Here is a 20,593-nt window from a genome sequence, read left to right as displayed (position 1 = left end):
TGACAAAGGCAGGTTTGGAAACGTATGGAAGGGCAATTTTTCTTACTTCGAGATTCAATAACTTAGACTCAGACAAAGCATCGAAAGAATCGAATGCATATAGTTTTGGAGTCTTGTTGCTGAAAGTTAAGGGCAGAAGGAACACGGTTTGAATTGCGTGGAGACCGAGAAGATGGTACTGGAGGATACACAAAATTGAAAACAAGTTGAGAGTAGAGCTCCAAGATTGATGACCATGTCTCAAATGAGGAAAACTAGTAGACTCCGCCTCCAGTTGCTATTAAAATGCTGCAGAATTAGTACCTACACTTACCAGGTGCCTCCATCTCAGTCATGCCAAGGCAAACTTATTCGGATCTACTACCTCTAACTGCGAGGTGCACACAAAAACAAAAATGGCCGCATGGGCGAATCCTCTTTCAGAATTCTGTCCTCACATCTATTCAATGTGTATACTTCTCTAAAGCCAAAATCTTGACACTCCGGGTGACTGATAAAGATGAAGACACTCTTCACCGCTAATCACCAGGTGTTGGACAAAAGCCCACCTCATTGGTAACGCCAAAACTAACTTGACAGCCGTGTTCAATTGTGTAAAACTACCAGACTGGTCCCTCGGCTGTGCTCATGCATTTTCAAAGCAGTTGGACAGGCCAGGATTCTCCCAATATCGTTTCCAGAGAGCTTAAATGGTTCAGTGTCATCACATCAATGTCGGAAGTGACGAACTTCAGTGAAAAGCATAGCTACTCCGTACTTGTTGCAGCAATCGATAGCGTCCTGGTCGCGCATGCTACCACCAGGCTGTGCTATGACCTTCACACCGGCCTTGCAAGCATCTTCCACAGCATCATTCCAGGCGAACGGAAAGAATGCATCACTAGCAAGAGCAGCACCTTTGGCTTCCTCCCCAGCTTTTTCCAAAGCTATTTGCAAACTCTTGACACGGTTAGGTTGGCCACTCCCCATACCCAACATCCGGTTATCCTACAAGATGACAAATTCTAGCGGCGTTAATACATAGTCAAATTGAGAAAAATAGAGACAAAATATGTAATAAAGAACTTCGTTATAACAATATAATGCTAGTAAGGGAACTGGACACAGAGAATGCAAACATACCTTAGCCACAACAATGGCGTTACTCTTAACATGCTTGCAGCAGAGCCAAGCAAATTGTGCATCATCTACAAGCTCCAAGGTTGGGACCTTGCTTGTAACAACTCTGAAACCGAGGTCCTCGGGTGTCTTATCATCAGAATCCTGAAGCAACCAGCCGCCACCAATTTGCCGCAAAGACCGTCGGCCCTTTTTAGTGTGCTCTGCCTTCAAAATCCGCAGGGTTTTAGATTTTCCCTTCAATATCTCCAGACCTTTCTCTGTGTAACTAGGAGCCACCACAATTTCATAGAACATCCGGGTCTCGCCATCCGTGGGACTTCGGAATTCCCGAATCTCCCGTGCAAGGGTCTGTGAAAACAAGAATGAAATTAGGCCGTAGTAGATATGGTGGGACTAAATATGGCTGGAAAAAGTTTTAAAACTCGCATGCAGCAACAAATATTAGAGTGACAAAGGTTACTGAGAAGCGGCAAAGATTTACCTCATCCACTTCCACATTGAACGCGACAATGCCTCCGAAAGCACTCACAGGATCAGCCCTCACTGCAAGTCGGTAGGCTTCCAGCAGCCCTTGGTTTGGACCAACAGAAGCAACTCCACAAGGATTAGTGTGCTTGACCACAACACAGGTAGGATTGTTGAACTCGCATACACAATTCCAGGCTGCGTCGGCATCCAAATAGTTGTTGTATGACATTTCCTGTTCAACAAACATGGTTCAACATCTTCACTCAGAACCTGACTCGCAGCCACAAACAATATGCCAAAAAACACAAGACTATTAATGGTGATTATACAGTAATCAACTCATGACGCACATTCGGGGCAATAAAAGTATGTCATCTTATCAGGTACTCACCTTGCCGTGATATTGGACTGAAGTGGCGATGCCCCCTGCTCCAAACTCACAGAGGGACTTGTCTTCGTAGAAAGCAGCCCGCTGATGTGGGTTCTCACCATACCTCAACTTTTGTTTCAAGCTCAGAGGTACTGTCAGACTTGGTGGGAATTCAGTCGTTTCTTCTGTAAATTGCCCAAAAAAAGTCTCAATAGTGAAACTTGGGCAACAGACACGAGATACTCTGGACTCAAATGCAAGCTTAAAATTGTGCCATCATCGAAAAAATGAGCTGGGCTTCAATCTGCTTTAAATAAGTGATGCTAGAAAACAACCAACGTACCACCATCTCGTTGATGCTTCCATAACCACTCAGCCACAGCTGAGTCATAAGATGAGGCGTGCTGGAAGGCTTTCCATGCCAACCTCCTCCGGAAGCTAGAATCACCGTCATCATCACTCTGCAGCTTTCCTAGAATCTCTGGGTAATCGTCAGGGTCCACTGCTACTATCACGTCCTTGTGATTCTGTAAGACCAGTCAATGTACGTGTTTTAGATGTAATAGATTACTATTATGATCCGATATGATACTAGCTTCAACATTCACATTAGCCTCCTTCGGTGCATCAAGAATGAGATTAGATGCATTCCCATTGGGGTGCATCAAATAACGAGGAACGAGGAATGTAGAAATTGAGGACGATTGATAAGTGGAACGTAAGAATAGGGCTACAATAGCAAGTTGAACATTTGCAGGTGTCAGGAAACGACCCGGGGATCAGATTGACACGTTTGAGACTCCAATCAAGACAAATCTGAAACACGAGTCCTATCTTACCTTCGCGGCAGCTCTAATCATAGATGGACCTCCAATGTCGATGTTTTCTACTCCCGTCTCAAACTCTACACTAGAAGAAGTCACAGTACTGTAGAAAGGGTAAAGGTTCACCACCACCACATCAATAGTTCCTGAAAGAAATGAAAATTCGCCATTTGAGTATAAACTCAATGAAGTGTCCTCATGTCAGCACAGTCCAAGAACGGACAATAACATCAATCCAACTACTACAAATCTAATATGGTCTTCGACCTGGTATTGATTAACTGATATCATAAGTTCAGTTTTCAACCTAAGATAATTGTAATTATGAACAACGTTGCCATGGTCATACAAAAGCAGCACTCACCAATTCCATGCTGCTGGAGTGCTTCCAAGTGAGCTTGCATGTCTCGCCTTGCCAAAATACCGCCATGCACTGCTGGGTGTAACGTTTTCACGCGCCCGTCAAGCTTGAGGTAGCACAGACATATCACAAACATCAGCTTGCGGTGCCGTGCACGAAACTATATGTTAAAATTTAGGATATTACACGACTTGAGATGTTCCGATAGTATGTCAAACACCCTCTCATGCAGGAGGATCCACCACATAAGAAATAGCTAAGGTTTCCTCTTAGTGCGATAAGCCTTCCCTCACAATTATCAAAGAAACGAAAAATCAAATAGGAACCGAAGAATTCAGGACCGTACTATCCCTACTAGGGAAGGAACGAACCATGCATCACTATGAAAAATACGATAAATAATAATTAATAAATTATAAGAATAAAGACAGAAGAAAAGCAAGAAAGGAGAAGAGGATGATGTCATAGTCATTTACCATCTCCGGAAACGATGTCAGCTCTTCAACCCTCGTGACAGAAAAGCCTGCTTTTTCAAGAGCTGTGGCGGTACCGCCTGTTGACACCAACTTGTATCTGCAAATGAACCACCCATCCAATATCACTCGCTGCAATATACTCCAGACCTCCCATGGAACAATAAAATTGCGAGTAGAGGAACTCATAACCCTGGTAATATCCGAGGTTAAGAGCAATTATTTACCCTCAAAGGAAGTTTCACGTCTCGCAAAACATCACATATTCAAGTACATGAGAAGAAGAGAGCTTACCCAAGATCCTCAAGTCCCTTGGCAAGCAATTCAAGGTTTCGCTTGTCAGAAAGAGAAATGAGGGCCTGCTTCGCTCCTGCGAGAAACCAAAACACGCATGAAAAAAAAATCAATCTACAGAAAAGAGCCATCGACATGTGAACCCTCAGAGCGAAACATCTACCAGATAGAATGTAAAATAAAATTATTTGTTGTTAATGCAAAATACGGCTCCAGATTATCACCAAACACCATCAGAAACCCACTCACGAAAACTACAATGATCCCGAAACAAAACAAAATTGGTTAGCAATTCCGTTTAAGCAATACTCCAACAGCAGTCTCGATTATTGACGAGCTCAATCAGCTCACCCTGGCTGGAGGCACCAGGGCTGGATGGGGACGGCGAGACGGCAGGAGCGAGTGACGCATTGGCGGTCCCGGAAGCCAGAACACGAGGCGCTCCGGTCGTGACCGAGGGGGAAGTGGAGAGGCGGTGCTTGACAGAAAGAAGGACCCGAGCGCCTCCCAAGTGCGAACTTCGGGACGTGGCCATGGAGAGAGAACAGCGAGACTGTGGATGAGAAGAAGCCGAAGCCAAGGAAGAGGAGAGATTGAGAGAGAGGAGGGAGAGGGAACCTCTAGAAGTGGCGGCCATCGCTATGGCTGTTGCCCTTGCTGTTGCTAAACCTTGACTGGGATCGGAAATGGGGTTCCGCAGGGCAAGGCAACGACAAGGCAAGGCAATGGCAAGGCAAGGCAACGGGGGAACTTCGGCTTTTGGGGCAGACGGGACAGCTAAATGGGTACCCAGATAATCAGAAAAACCAGAATGTCTCACACTCCTTGCCTGTCTGAGTCTGGTTCGCAACAAGGACAATTCTATCCCCCTGTCTGTTGCAACTGTTGCTCTTCCTGTGAAGGCACTAGTAATGCTTCATTATAAATGACTAGACAGCGAGTCCGTGCTTCCTCGCTTCTCGTCAGCCGGAATCTAGGGTTTAGGGATTAACCAGTCCACCTTGTCTGCTTCCGTCCGATTCCCACGCATGCTTTTTTTGAAGTTTGAAACTTCCAGCCCTTTTCGGATCCATCCCCTGAGTTTTTTTTTTTCGTTTTTTTCTTTTCTTTTTTGATTGACGCTGGGTGGGGAGGAGCGTGTGGTCTTGGAAATCAACCAGCAATGCTGTAGCTGTGCAAGTTGAAGGATACACTGTCTGCGGGGTTCACAAATTGGATGATAACCACCGCTGTATTTTAGCAGTAGTGTTGACGTGTTTTTGTAACAGTGAATACGACTTCTGCAATCACGGAGTCTCTGAAACTGTTAAAATGTTTCGGTTGGATAAGTCGATGGTGAAGGGATTGAGGGGAATGTGGATGGAGAATACTGGAAAGTGTCATCCGAAGAGTATTGTTCGAATTGCATGATGCTCTGTGCTTGCTATCCTGAGAGACACCTAGCTTGCTGTTGTGATAAGAGCTAATAGAGAATCAAGACGGGAACCCTGACAATAGAGCTACTTGATAAGAGCAAATAAAAGAGAGCAAATTGTGCCCGGCCTCCGTTTATTCTTATTCCTTTGGTATGTGTCATCATCCTGTTTCCTGCGGTGATCATAATTCGATAAACGTGATTGCACAGTATTGGGCAGGACCCCACTTAAATATATATTCATGGGGCGTCCGTTGACGAATTTCTGCGCAATCGGGAGATTCTCTTGGAAGAGTTCTCTGCCGTCATGTACAATAGTGTTATGTAATTTTTTCATGAAACCAACTGATGTCTCATCGTCGTCGAAGATAATGAATTAATGTTTACTATTTTCGACGTTGAAAGCTGAACTCAAAACTACGGATAATTATGCATATTGTGTTACGAACTTCTTGGGCTGAGACACTCCGCTGCGTGAAGGCCCGAAGAATCTCACGTTCTTTTTCTTGACATTCCTTGCAACAGTGGATATATCCAGCAATCTATGTGTTTCTTTTGAATAAGATTCAAATAATTTGCCATTCATGTTCAAGGATCGTCTGGCAAGTAAACGCCATAATTCGCAGAGCAAGAGCGGTGCATTCATTCCATCGGAGGTTTTATTTTCCGCTTGACTGACAGGTTGAACCTTGAAAGAACCTAAGCTGAGTTTCTCGTGTCGAGCACGAAGTAGAAGTTCTGATTCTTCAAGACCTTCGATGTCTCAAAACTTTCATGTAAAGTAGCCATTCTGCCTCTGGTAGATGTTCACACAAAACAGATCTTATGGCTAATATCGTATGTTGCTAAAGGTCGCTCTGATGACACACACAATGTGTGTATAGTCGGTTAACCTAAAGTTAACCAATTCGTTCTCGTTCGTTGCCAGCTATGCTCTAACTATTTTGTACGCATTGGCTTGTTGTATTGATCACCTTCTCACAATCTCTCACCGGTGAGCCATGTCGAAGCGATTACGGCTAGACTACAGGAATTCTCTTGTCCATAGCATTGAACACAGCTAGGGCTAAACAGAATTTTGTTTCCGATCTATTGGTTCTCAAAGTCTTGTCCACACGTTGACTCACTGGTATTATGTCGTAGCAGGGCGGCTGTTAGGAGATTTTGGAGGGCCTCCGGGTTTCGTCGTAAGCCAAACAATGGATCCATCTTCAGCTTCGACAGATTCTTGCAGGGCACGCTCAACGCTTTTGTAGAACAACTCAGACCTCAAGCTTTTTTTCGTCGTCATTTTCTTTTTCTTTTGCTCTGCTCACAACACCAAGGGAGAACTCAATATACACCAGATTCACCAGAACATAGAAGTACGTAATGAGCATGAGCCTGGCAGGTGGGCATATACCAAGATCAACATTGTTGTATTTCAGTTCACGGTACTCCTGACAAAGAGCACATGGCCCAAGGAGGCAGTGAGTTGCGTAATCAGACAATGGCTCCTCCAGTAAGTTGTATTTCTCCCTTATCCGACCCCTGTACTTGGATGACAGCGTCGCACTTGATAAGCAGAATTGCATCGCAAGGTATGTGCAGCAGCTATCCTTGCTTCCTTCACTTCCACAAAATGATCACATCGTGTTCTCGTCAGCACCAGTCATTCAGATAGACCTTGCCATTCAACAAGACTAGGATGTCATTTTTCACTGCTCCCGATGAAACACAGACACCAAATCATGTGATCCACGAGGGTTACCCTAAGTTCCATTGTGTGAAGAATAACGTGGGTTACTGAAGACCGGTGAAGTCTGGTCAATACCAGGAGTATTATCGATGGCGTTGGCGAGCGTTCCAAATGTTGCCGCAGGGCAAAACAATGTTCTGAAACCTGCACCCAGTGTTACAAAAATTCAGCCTCTGAAAACCCACTTATCTCATTTTCGTTCTAGCGAATCTTCACACAACGCATGAGTTAGGGAAATTTCTTCGGCATGGAATATCGGTACATTCAGGATGCTACAATTCATGCCATGGTGCTGATATCTTACAGCTACCAATGTCTTGGCAGCAGGCAAAGATACCAGAGCTCCATGGTTTGGGTGGAAATGAAACTAATGCCGGGCCCACAGCCAGCCTGCTCTTCTGCGCTGCATCGGCGTTACCCTTAGACACATCCGATGATGCGGAATCACTCATCGTCGGTGTCTCCGCTATTCCACCAGCATCCCATTCATATCCCAATCCCGAATGTGTGCCATCATCACCAACTTTCTCGTGAGATTCACTCGAATAGCAATTTTTTTTCTCACCGAAATCGTGGAGAAGAGATCCAAACACGCAATTGCTCACACCCACAGAGACAGTTTCCTTCCCAAGTTGCAGTAACTCTTCGGTGCATGTGCGCTGCTGACATCGCCATGAGCTTGTCAACAACTCACGACACGGCAAACTTCGGCCAAGGACAGATCGGATACAAATGCTTTTGCTCACACAGATTGTTGCTCAGTGGTCTTGTGACAATTTGCCCATGTTTCAACCATGTTTTCTCATTTCACACAAATCTTCCTCTTCAGCAAAAACATATGGTGATTTGAGAGAGAGAGAGAGAGAGAGAGAGAAGAAGTATAAAGTAGGTTTTGGGATCCGAAACTGATTTTGAAGGAACACCGACCGACTTGGGGAGCTTCTGTTACTAATGAGATGTGCAGTTTCCTTTACAAAACTCATAGTTTTAAGTCTGGTTTGAGGGTTGTATACACTAAAGATGCAGTTCACCTGAAGCTCGGTTAGGGTTAGCCACAGTTGCAGAACACAGTTGGATGAATGGAGGGTCTCAGATAAGTATTGCAGAGTGTGTGTTGGTGATGCTTTTAAGAATCAAGGCCTATTGGACATTAAAGAAGTTTAGGGTTCAATTAATCTTGTATTACACATTAAAAAATTATGACCAATTTAATGCACATTGTGTTCTATTGTCATTCTACAAACCAAATTCAACTTTTGCTTTTAGTAGAAGATTCTTTTTCTTTCCTTATTTCTTTCTTTATTTTCCTTGAGCACTTAAGTTTGCACAAGTTCTTATGCACTTGTATTTTTCTTGTAGGATCTGAGACAATTTTTAAAAACGTCTTAAATTACATCCAACATTACTTATAAATAATTATGTTTGCTAAACATTCATTCTAAATGATAGATGTGTTTGTTAAAATAAAACTTATGAAATAAATTCAAAGTTATAAACATACCACACATTCATAAATACTATGTGTTTTAAAATCCAAACTACTTAATTGGAAAGATAATTCTATTATATAAAAGATATTAATAATATATTTTAACTATTCAAATAGTAATATAATAGTCTATTATAGACATACATTCATAGAAATTTGTCAAAAGTTACGTAAAATATATAATTAGAAATAAAAATAACTACCTACACCTTTAGAATGATTAATAAAAGATATAAAGAAAATGAAGAGTCTTGAATTAAATTGGAGTATAAATGAGGCATTAATAAGATTAAAATTAATCTCATTTCTACATCTGTACATACCAACTATTGAGAATGTCACATAGAAGCCTCCTAAAAACCACACCACTTGTAAGACAAGCATATAAGCTGTATGATGGCTTTTTAGACAAAAAAAACTCTTGAATTGTTTTATACTTAAATGGCCCATTTAAGGACACTTATAAGTCTACATTTAAAAAAAAATTATAATGTTTCACACAAAGATGTAATCTACCTAATAGTTTTGTGTTCAACTCTACTTATTTGAGATAAATGGATATTTAAGACATTACATTGTTCTTAAAAGCATGAAATAAAAAATGATTAATGAGATTCAAAATTATTTCATAAATTAAAGAAGTAAAATAAAAAGTAAAGAAATCAAATAATATTATTCATAATGTTTTGATAGTTAAATTGTAATTAATTATTATTGATAAAATGATTAAAAATAATTTATAATAAAACTAATCATTTATTCATTTTTTTTAATAATATCAACCCTTTATTAAAATCAAACAATTTTATTTATATGAAAAATAACTTCAGATAACCTAAGTCGTGAATAATTAGATATGTAATTTTTTTTTGTTATCAATCTGTAAATAATAAATAATTTCATCATTTTCTGTTTTAGTTTTTAGTTTTTTAAAATTTTAAATTGTACAATTACTAAAGCAATTTAAGAAAATATTATCTTAAATATTTTTATAAGCATTGGAATGTTTTTTAAAAAGTTTAATCTTTGTACAATCTATAAAACTTTATAATCAATGATGAAGTCAAAAAAATTATAATTTATCTAGAAATTATCATTTAAAATAGTATGTTCTAGAGCATTTACTTAAATTACTAGAAATACATATTTTTTTCATCCTAGCATGTAGTCCACTATCTTTGAACTTTTTTAATGCACAAAAAATAAGTTATTTATGTCCTTATGTACTCTGGAAGTATAGAAGTGTGGTATATATAACAAAAAAAATCTCTTACAGTTCATACAATTTATTTATTTATCGAAATTTAGAAAAGAAAAGAAAAAACCATTGTGTATGATTAATATATTAATTCTACAGTAATCTTTACATATAGGAAATAATCCAATTTTTTTTTTACAAAAAGAATTGGCATACTTGTAGAAGACTTTACCTATTAAACAAAAATAGTGAAAATCCTTTTCAAAAGTCAAAAATTTATTTGCAAAAATTTGCAACTTAATTCACTGGGCAATTGAGTTATTTTATTATTCCAAAGAATGGTTGCGTAATTAGAAGAAGAAGAAGAAGAAGAAGAAGAATATATATATACATATATATATACATATATATATATACATATATTGGTTTTTTTAAAATTATCCTTAAAAAACTTTTTGTGATTCTAGAATGCAGTTGAAAAACTCAATTTGGTAAGAATTAGATATTGTCTAAAGAAAGAAATGATTGTAAAAACATCTTTCCTCCAACAAATAAATGTTTTATTTCTTCAGACTTAAAACATTTTTTGAGATTATTCTTAAGTAGATTAAGAATAATAGATAAAATAATAGCATATCAATATATATTTTAAAATCTTACTTCTTGTTTTTAATAAATCTAAAATGATAAGATTAATTAACGCTTGATATTATAAACTACGATACTTTTATGACAATGTAAACTATTTATAACAGATGAGTTTTTATAAACGTCATTTATATTAGATAAAAAGTGACATATCTATGACTTTCACATGTTATAGTATAGTTTTTTGGACCAAAAATACCTTGTGAAGATTAACAACTTTTACTTGAAGTTATTTGTACTATATAAATATTTTTTTGTATTTTTTATTTGTTAAATTCAGATAATATTTTCACAAGTTGAATTTTAATTTCAAATTAGTTTTTTATTATTACCTTTTATTATGAATTTCTTGAAAAAGAATTTGATTTGAAATAAGAATGACTATCTACTTCATGATGTTGATTAATGTGTTATATATATGTATATATATATATTTATACATGTTGAAAAGCACCAAAATTCTAATTTACATATCTTATATATATATATATATATATATATATATAAATATATATAATAGAGAATTATTATGGCAAAAATACAATAGACAACTTGAAAATAATTATTTTATAGTTTATATTTTACACTATATAATTGAAAACGTAAATTACTATAAAGAATAAATAAAAGTTTATTTGATTAAATAAAATCGTAATTGTAAATTGCATATAAAATATGTCTCTTAAATACATATTTACATACATATATATCAATCAGGAGGCATGTGAAGAGAAATCACAATAATTTATGAATTTTGGTATGTATTGCCAATATAGGGAGCGGATCATGTATACCTCCTCTAAAAAATTGTATTAACTTATGCAAAAAAATTGAACTACAATTAAAATCTCTTGGCCGAATGGATTTAACATAGTCAACACCCATGCCACATCAGCAGAGAGATAGAGAGAGAAAAATAATAAAAAATAAAAATAAAAATAAAAGAAAGAGAAATTGAAATCACACACACAATATCTAAGAATTTTTTGAAAAAGTTTAATTTTTAATTTTTAATTTTTTAATCTTAATCTCCGAATACTCTAATCACTAGCACCGCTGACACCAAAGTATGTAATCGGGCCCAATTACCAACGCTGCCACATAATCACCATCTGCGTAACACGGATGACGCAGGCCTTCGAAGTCTCTGGAACAGAGGTTCTCTGTCTGGAACGGGAGTTCTCTCTCTGGAAAGGGGGTTCTCTGTCTAGAACAGTCTCGCAGGTTTGCTCTAGAATCATCCAGAGAGTCGATCTACTCACTTCGATCGCTTTCTCCTTCGTGGCTGTCTTGCCTATATAACTAATGCATGCTCCAGCCCCGCTGTATCAACTGCATTCTTGTCATTCTTGTTCGTCCCGAGTTGAAAGAGCGAACGCATTAATTGTGCTCACTCTTCGTGAATTTCGACTGCATCGATAGAGCTCTTATCTGTGTTGGAGAGGTACAGTGGTGGTATTGAATTAGCAGTTGTCGCTCACTGTAGTGTGGTCCGTGTTCTTGCGGAATAGAAGTGGACATGGCGCTTTCGTTGCTCGGTGGTCGTGGCAACAGCATTTTTGATCCTTTCGATTTCGGCAGCGCGTGGGATCCTTTTCAGTCTCTGCTGGGATCTGCACCGTCTTTGCAGTTTGCGCGAGATGCACACAGTATGGCCAGCACTCAGATTGATTGGTGTGAGACCCCAGAGGCGCATATCTTCAAGGCCGATTTGCCTGGGCTGAGGAAAGAGGAGGTGCACGTGCAGGTTTTGGATGGGAAGGTATTGGAGATCAGTGGAGAGAAGAAGAAGGAGGAGGTGCAGAAGGGCGATACCTGGCATCGTGTAGAACGCAGTAGCGGCAGTTTCTTGCGGCGTTTCCGGCTCCCGGAGCATGCAAATACGGAGATGGTGAATGCGCAGGTGCAGGATGGAGTGCTGACGGTGACAGTACCAAAGCTTGAGAAGCCAAAGCCACGAGTGCGACAGATCGAAATCGCTTGAGTTTTGTGAAAAAATTCACATCGTGGTTCACCTGAGAGCATGGGGCTGTGAGTTGGCATTTTATTTTGTCAAATGAAGACTTCAGCTTACATATTTTGTATTGGAGAGTTACAGGAAGTAGGCTGTTGATTCTCATGATTTCCAGATTAAAATGATACATTTGTTCAGAACGTATTATATGTAAATAAAGCACAAACTCATCGCCTCGTTTCTTTTAGTTTCAAGTGTTTGTCTGATGTGAAGATTGATCTTGGGAGTTTCCCACTTACATCAATAGGCAAGCTTCATAAGGATGATTGTATCATGAAATTGTTTCAGTGCTGCGCGACGTCTTTAATATGTCATGAGATACCGTTTGAACGATTCTTCTGACGAAATTAAAGAGTGACACAAAATCTATCATTAAAAAAAATAACAAATAAAATTTGCAGTTAAATTAGATGGAAATAGCAGTGATATGAATTTTTAATATCATGCAAACTTTTACATAAAAATAAAAACATTATAATTCAATTCGTAAAATAATATAAAATCATTTATAACTTATCAGTATATAACAATTGGACTATAATTTTTTAATAGCAAAAGCTTAAATCTTTTTGACCAGTAATCATACATAAACATTACTTCAAAAGCAAGTTTTTATACTTACATCAAAAGACACCTTCATATCTAAACTAAATAGACAAAAATTTCAGATTTCTTACAAAGATATTTTATCTACTTTGTTGATTGCTATATATATATATATATATATATGTGTATATTTAATACTTATTTCTACTTTTTTTAGTAATAATTAATTTTGACATTATCCTACAATGTCAAAAATAATTGTATAATATGAATATTATTTTTAAACATTATATATATATATATATAAATCTTTTTTAATTAATTTATAAATAACCTTTACATATATTGATTATATTTATTTCAAGTATATAGATTTTAATTTTATTACAAAATATTACATTACTTTATAATTAAGTCAAAATTTATGAATAAATGTAATATATGATTAATTTGCATGACATTAGTGATTCAAAGAGATAGTTTAGTTGTTCTTTAATTCTATAAAAGATGACATTTATATTTGTTGTATATAGTTGAATTTGGTTTTTTTAAATGGATACAATTAATATAGATCAAATAAAGATAGAAATTATTTGGATTATGTATTGAAGGCATATCCAAATTAGATTATTTGTACTTGTGATAAAAAATTTAAAAATAGATTTTTATAATTTTAGGATTGTAAAAAGAACTGATAAAGAATTTCTTCATGTTATTGCTAATCTTATATTAAACCCAATTCTACTTCAAATCAACTTTGCATTCTATATCTTACAAAATGTATTTGATAAATTGCATTGTTAATAGGATAGATGTACTTATTAAATCTTCACTTAATATTTTGAAAAACTATGATTTATGCAAATTTTATTTCCTCTAGGTATTCATAACATTTGTTTGAAGTCTAAGCTTGGCTTATAGCTAGAATTCAATGCTTTTGCTTCTTCTAAAGAATCTTTGAGAATGTCAATTATGCTATCATGATTAGTGTGTTGAGCCTTAATTTTGTACTTAAGTAGAATTCATCTTTAATAGCATTTTTTTATATCAAATTTATGTTATTTTTAGTATACTTTAATACACAATTATTATGTCACTTTTATTCATTTGTATCTCTAACTTTCTTGACTTCTTCTCTAATAAATACTAATAGTCTAAAATATTTTGTGAATCTACAATATATTGCAAATATAAAGCTTAGGTACCACAATCAACTTACAACAATAAATAAAAAATTGTATGCATCACATTTATTGCTACTATATCCAACAATACAACAAATTTGTACCATTTGGACTTCATTTGGTATAGTAATCTATAAGTGAAGGCTAACTAGAGGACAAAAGACAAGTTGAAAGGACCTTACTTGTACCAAAATGCATTGATTTGCTCTACCTTAAAATTGTCTTTGGTTGCTTCTTGAATAAACATCGCAAGAATAGATGGAGAGTTTGTTATCTAAGGTATTTTAAAAGCATATAATTTCCTTTCATTAGCTAAGAAACATTAGCTAAAAAAGGATAATTTATTTATGTGAATGCAAAACATTTATATATATAGTCTTGTTGAATTGATAAGAAATAATGCAAGAATTTGGCCTTTTGAATCTTCATACATTAATATCAATGGATTATAGTATTGAAGTTCTTCAAATTTGCAATCACAATATTTAGGATATCTTTTGTTTTATTTTGGAAATAAAAAAATAACTTCTTCACTTTGAAATTGTATTAAGGAATGAAACTCAAACAAATAAAAATTCAATATATTCTTGTATCACTCAAAAAAAGTAGAAATTCACTCAAAACTAATATAGTATTGAAATTAGAATGGTTATTGCCAAAAAGAAGAAGATTAAAAAGACTTAAAACAATTCTAAAAAACACGTTGACAAGAATGAAGAAGGCTTCACTCTCACTTCCATATATATTATTTAACTAAGAGCTACATAGTGACATTCTATAGGACCTCCAACATGTGTCCAACTTACGAGACTTGTGTATTAACTTATAAGACAAGTTTTTTATAAATGCATCATATAATTAGCTTATATCAAATGAGTCATTAAATCAATTCACTAGTTGTTTTAAGACAAAAAGATACATTTAGAATGCTTAAAATCACAATATATGGTGAATAGTGTAGAAGTCTTTTAGATAAATAGAAAATTAAAATGTTAGTTGTAAAAATAGAATCTTAATAAATCTTGGAGGTAATTATCTTAGTTGATTTAGTATTTTTATTTATTATTGAGAATTTAAAGATTATTTATTAAGATCAATATTTATATTGATCTTCTATCTATATTTATTATTTATTAAAAATTATAAATATTAATAATTAAAAGAAGTATGCAAAAAAACCTCATGTTATTTTAGTTATTTATATTAAGATTAATAGTAAATTTAAATTAATTTTATTACTATAAAAAATTATCAAGATAAAAAATTATAGAATTAAATCAATATTAATATTATAAAACCATTATAAGAATGTTTAGAATTTATTTAGAATTTATTTAGAAAATTTAGAGTAATTTTTAAGACTTTGATAAAAATGAATTTTATTACTTTGAGAGCCATTATGAAGAAATGGAGCAAGATTTGAAGGCCATACAAGATTCTTAGGCTCATTAGGTATTTTTGAATACCACGGTGAAGGCAAAGATGCAAAAATATTGGATCTACTAATAAAAAGTAGGAGGATCAATGGCTAGTGTAGTCTTTGTAGGAAATGAAGTATACAAATTCCATATAGATTGTAGTACCTTGAAGGTAGTTAGGAGGATAAGACTAAGGCCTCGTAATCTCTCTTAGATACCCATATACACTACATGTGAGCCTTGATGAGACTCGAATCCTTGATCAATAAGTAAGTTATACTTGAGATAAAATATTTTAATTAATTAATTAATTAATTATTTAAAAACCTTTATAACTTATTCATAGTAATTCGGTTTTATATATTTTTTATTCTCTTGGAAAGATAAAAAATTATTTTTTTAAAAATAAAATTTTAATTTTATTTATTTATTTATTATTTTTTACTAAATAGAAATATTGAAGAAAAAAAACTTTGAATATACCAACATATAGCATCAAAAAAGTTGCTTGCAAAGAAAGTATGGAGTAAAACATCTCTCACTTCCAATATCTATTACTTATAGGAGGTGGCTACTATCTTAATAGACAACTTCTATCCTTTGATGAATACGTCTATCTAATATTTTATCGAGATTATTCATTACTATCTTATCTACTATGAGAATATGTCTTTAGCATATTTTTTATATCCTTAAGATCTTTTGTCTATTCACCTACTTTATTTTTTAGCTTTTTTATATATCCAGAGCCAATCCTTTAATCAATAATAAATTATTTAAAGTAATATCTTTTATTGTATAAATCATTTTATTTTTATATTTATTTATTTATTTTAAAACTTTAAATTTACTATTAGTTTAAGGCTTTCAATCCTAATGCTTTTGTCAACATGCAATGCCTATCCTTTACTAATATTTTTATCAAAAAATCAACAAGGATGTCTTCCATTGTACAATACTTCATATCAATTACTTCTATTTCAATCTTCTCTTTTATGCAGTTGTGTTGAATGTCAATATGCTTGGTCCTTGAATAATACTTTGGATTCTTTGCAAATACAAGACATCCTTGATTGTCACATTCCATTGAAGTTGCTTCCATATGTATTATTTCAATGTCTTCTAAAAGTTGTCATAGCCATATTGCCTCCATTGCACCATAACTTGTTGCAATGTACTTGGCTTCTATTGTTGATCTTGTAATTGTAGGTTGTTTCTTACAATTCCATGAGATAACTTCTATTCCAACAAAGAATACATATTCTATTCTTGATCTTCTATTATTTACATCTCCAGTCCAATCCACATTACAATAACCATAGAAAGTAATGTTATCACCTCTAAAGAATAATTTGAAATGCAAAGTACCTTTTAAGGACCTCATGATTCTTTTGATGGTTGCTTAATGGATTGGTCCAGCTTTTAATATGCGTTGGTTCATAACACTCATCATATATGTGAGATCTACCTTTAAGCCAACCATTGCTTAAATAAGTGAGTTTATTGATGTCTTGTATGGAATATCTTGTATTTGACTTTCAACTTCAACAAAATCTTCATTTGAGAGCTTCACCAACTTCAAATTAGCCTCTAAAGGTGTATCTATAGGCTTACACTCTTCTATATTGAATCGTTTCAACACTTCTTCAATACACTTGTTTTGGCTCATTGTAATGGTCTTCTTAGCATGATTTCTCACAAACTCCATTCCTAAATAATAGTAAAGCTATCACAAATCACTCATCTCATACTTCTTTTCTAACTTTACCTTCAATTAATCCATCATCTTTAATGTATTAGTTAAGATGATCAAATCATCAATATAAATGATGGTAATTAATATGAATTCACTTGATTGCATCACATACATAGAATGATGAGCCTTACTTCTTTCAAATCCTTCATTCAAGAAGAATGTGTCAATATATTGATACCATGCCCTTGATATTTGCTTGAGCCCAAATAAAGATTTCTTCAACTTACAAATAAGGCATTGTTTGCCTTTTTCAATAAATCCTTGAGGTTGATTCGTATAGATGTTCTTTTCTAATATTTCATTTAAAAAAGCCGTTTTCACATCTATTTGATGCATCTTCAAGTCCATTATTGCCTAAATTGCCACAATAGTTTTAATACTGTTGAATTCGGCCACTGAAGCAATTATTTCATTGAAATCAACACCAGCAACTTGTGAATAGCCTTTGGTAACTAATCTAGCCATACATCTTATAATATTATTCATTGCATCTTTCTTAATCCTAAACACCTACTTACAATCAATTGAAGGTCAATTTAATGGAAGTTGAGTCATCTTCCATGTTCTCTTGTCCATAAGTGATTTGTACTCTTTTTCTATGGCATTCTTCTACTTCAAAGCATCCGTAGACTTCATTATATCATAAAAATTTAATAGATCAATAAGGAGTACAATATTGACATGTTCTTCATTTATTTAAGAAAAGATGTGATTCATCTATCAATCACTAAGTTATTTTGTATCTCTCAAAAGATATCTTTGTTCACTTAATGAAGATTCACTTTTTTGCACTTCCAAGTCTCTTGCAACCTTCTACTTTCATAAATCTTATCTTTTTACAATTAATAGTTGATACTCCTCATCAATATTATCTTCAATATCTTCATTGTCTTCATTGCTCATTCTAGCAATTATAAACATATTTTGATCTATCTTCTTTGGCTCTTTATTTTCACTTATCTTTACCATCTTTATTATTATAATTATCTTCTTCTTTTTTTGCTCAAATTAAAGATGTGTCCACAAATATACCATTACTTCTATTTGGACACATCTTCAAAAGCTCACAAGCATTTTTATGTTCCAAAAACTTTACATTATAATTCTTGATGATCTTCTTGATTTTTAAATACATAAGCCTATATGCCTTAGTACATTCACAATATCTAACAAATATATATTTTATATCTTTTGAATGAAGTTTGGACCTCATAAAATCTGATACTTTTGCATAAGTAATGCATCCAAAAATCCTTATGTATAAAAGATTAGATTTCTTGCCACTCAAAGCTTCTTGTGGAATCATTGATGTGAGTGTACTTATAAGGCACCTATTCTTTATATACACTGCTATAACCACGACTTTTACCTAATATTTATGGCCAAGATTTTGTGCTTGAAGCATATTCCTTACCATTTTCACAATTGTGTGATTTATTTTTTCAGTAACTTCATTTTATTGTGAAGTGTAAGGAGTAGAGGTTTATCTTGCAATCCATTGAATTTTTAAAAAGTCATCAAAATGCTTTAATATAAACTCACATCTGTTTTTTGTATACAATATTTTGATCTTACATTCACATTGCTTTTTTAAAAGTGCCTTAAACTTCTTAAATCCTTAAAAATACTCACTCTTGGCTCTAAAAATATAAATCTACATATTATTTTTTAAAAATCATCAAGAAATATGATAATGTAGCTTCCTCTTCCAATTCATGGTGTCTTCATTGATCCATAAACTTCAAATTGTACAATCTTTAAGAACTTGGTAGTACATTATTGTGATGTAATATGGCTAATGAATGAAATAGAAAGAAAAATATTATATTATTAAAGATCTTATTTTAAAATATTATAGAAAATATTTTAAAAAAAGATAATAGTCAAAAGATAGTATAATTAAAAGATATTATTGGTATCTTTTTATGAAATAGGCTTCTATTTACTTTGTAGGAACATAAATAAGACAAATTAAAGTAGATTAGAAAATAAAATGATATAAATTTATATAAAAACGAGTTAAAAATAGATTTTAGTAAAAATTACCTTAAGAAGCTAGGAATTAATATTTGGAGAAGATTGGTTGTCAACTTGGATTGAAATCACACTCCAAGGTACAAAATCATGCACCTATGGTGACTTTGGGATTCTTTGGCAAATTAAAAAGTGGGATTTGAGAGCAGACTTAATAAGATTTCTATGAACATTGGTTTTGGAGGATTTAGATTTTTAATGACTTTGTAAGAGCTTTACAAAATCAAGGTTGTTTTGGATGACTTGGATTTTTGTAAAATAAAATAGGATTGATATTTTAAAAAAATTTAGAAGTTTTATAGTAGATCTACAAATGTCATTTTGTAAGTTGGTGAGTATAGTTGTGCTTTATATATATTATAAATTTAAAATTAATAGAATAGTTATATTGAAGTGTGTAAAAGTCTATATAGGTTGAAGTCTCAAAATTTAGAGTTTGAGGGTTAGTGTCACAGACATATATATTTACTTCAATAATTACTTATATGATTAGATAGAAGTAGATAAATATAGATTAATTTCATAAATTCTTTTAATGAAGCTTTCTAAAAGCTTCATAGATGAAATTTTGACTTCAGATGTATTTATAGATCAAAAACTTAGCCAACAAGTTAATCTTATATTGGTAGCATGTGGAATAAGTTAACTCCACATAATAGCTTATAGAATAAGCTAACCATGTGGTGCATATATAGATAACTTGCCTTATAAGTTAAGACATGTGGCTAGTAAAGTCAACATGTTTTAGAGATCCTATAAAATATTGCCACGTAGCTCTTAGTTAAGAGTATATATGGAGGTAAGAGTGAAGCCTTCTTCACTCTTGTCAATGCCATTCTAGTCCTAGGTCTTATTTTAAGACTTTCTAGTCTTTTTTTTTTGGCAATAGCTATTCTAATTAATATTATATTACCTTTTGAGTGACTTTTTAGTTCTCTTCAATGATATAAGAGTGTATCAAGAATTCTCTTTATTTGAGATTTATGTCCCTAATAGTTTGATAAGAGTGCTAATATATTATTTTTATCTTGTTTTAGAAGTGAGTGGATTATTCTACTTCTATTGTTGTATTTTAAATGTTACAGACTACCCACCTTCTAAACAAAAAAATCTTGTTCTCTAACATTGATCTTTCCTTAAAAAGTATGAATTATCCCTCTTTGTGAAAATTTTTATTAGAGGTTGTGAATTACCTCCCTCTATTTTATTTTTTTGGATTTATTTGAGTTGTCTATAGAAAGA

The 20,593-nt window shown here is 33.9% G+C and overlaps 3 protein-coding genes across 3 annotated transcripts; 1 reads left to right on the top strand and 2 right to left on the bottom strand.

The window, feature by feature from the left end:
* Window positions 1-245: 245 nt before the first annotated feature.
* On the bottom strand, window positions 246-4,985 carry LOC112289726 (uncharacterized). Its single transcript, XM_024535215.3, has 11 exons — window positions 4,913-4,985; window positions 4,264-4,806; window positions 3,913-3,988; window positions 3,622-3,718; window positions 3,149-3,251; window positions 2,800-2,930; window positions 2,304-2,487; window positions 1,982-2,145; window positions 1,604-1,822; window positions 1,123-1,470; window positions 246-987 (listed from the first exon to the last, which is right to left on the bottom strand). Exons 1-11 carry the CDS (start codon window positions 4,983-4,985, stop codon window positions 709-711), a joined length of 2,217 nt encoding a protein of 738 aa, XP_024390983.2. The 3' UTR covers window positions 246-708.
* A 777-nt stretch (window positions 4,986-5,762) lies between these two features.
* Window positions 5,763-8,259, bottom strand: LOC112289728 (protein PLANT CADMIUM RESISTANCE 7). Its single transcript, XM_024535217.3, has 4 exons — window positions 7,369-8,259; window positions 7,140-7,208; window positions 6,729-6,932; window positions 5,763-6,634 (listed from the first exon to the last, which is right to left on the bottom strand). Exons 1-4 carry the CDS (start codon window positions 7,514-7,516, stop codon window positions 6,459-6,461), a joined length of 597 nt encoding a protein of 198 aa, XP_024390985.1. The 5' UTR covers window positions 7,517-8,259; the 3' UTR covers window positions 5,763-6,458.
* A 3,389-nt stretch (window positions 8,260-11,648) lies between these two features.
* LOC112289233 (18.5 kDa class I heat shock protein) lies at window positions 11,649-12,600 on the top strand. The gene has a single exon (XM_024534276.3). The coding sequence runs from the start codon at window positions 11,919-11,921 to the stop codon at window positions 12,381-12,383; it is 465 nt and encodes a 154-aa protein (XP_024390044.1). The 5' UTR covers window positions 11,649-11,918; the 3' UTR covers window positions 12,384-12,600.
* The last annotated feature ends 7,993 nt before the right edge of the window (window positions 12,601-20,593 follow it).

This window comes from Physcomitrium patens, chromosome 12 (assembly GCF_059467195.1).
Source record: "Physcomitrium patens ecotype Gransden chromosome 12, ASM5946719v1, whole genome shotgun sequence".
Lineage (NCBI taxonomy): Eukaryota > Viridiplantae > Streptophyta > Bryopsida > Funariales > Funariaceae > Physcomitrium > Physcomitrium patens.
This window is presented reverse-complemented; position numbering and strand designations above follow the sequence as displayed.

Coding starts and splice junctions, on each gene's coding strand:
- LOC112289726 (XM_024535215.3), bottom strand. CDS start 4,985: ATGGATCCGAAAAGGGCTGGAAGTTTCAAACTTCAAAAAAAGCATGCG. Junction 2,931..3,148: donor ACTCCAGCAGCATGGAATTG/GTGAGTGCTGCT, acceptor CATTTCTTTCAG/GAACTATTGATGTGGTGGTG. Junction 2,146..2,303: donor GAAGCATCAACGAGATGGTG/GTACGTTGGTTG, acceptor GGCAATTTACAG/AAGAAACGACTGAATTCCCA.
- LOC112289233 (XM_024534276.3), top strand. CDS start 11,919: ATGGCGCTTTCGTTGCTCGGTGGTCGTGGCAACAGCATTTTTGATCCT.
- LOC112289728 (XM_024535217.3), bottom strand. CDS start 7,516: ATGAGTGATTCCGCATCATCGGATGTGTCTAAGGGTAACGCCGATGCA. Junction 6,933..7,139: donor CGCCATCGATAATACTCCTG/GTATTGACCAGA, acceptor GTGGAAGTGAAG/GAAGCAAGGATAGCTGCTGC. Junction 6,635..6,728: donor ATACAACAATGTTGATCTTG/GTATATGCCCAC, acceptor TGTTGTGAGCAG/AGCAAAAGAAAAAGAAAATG.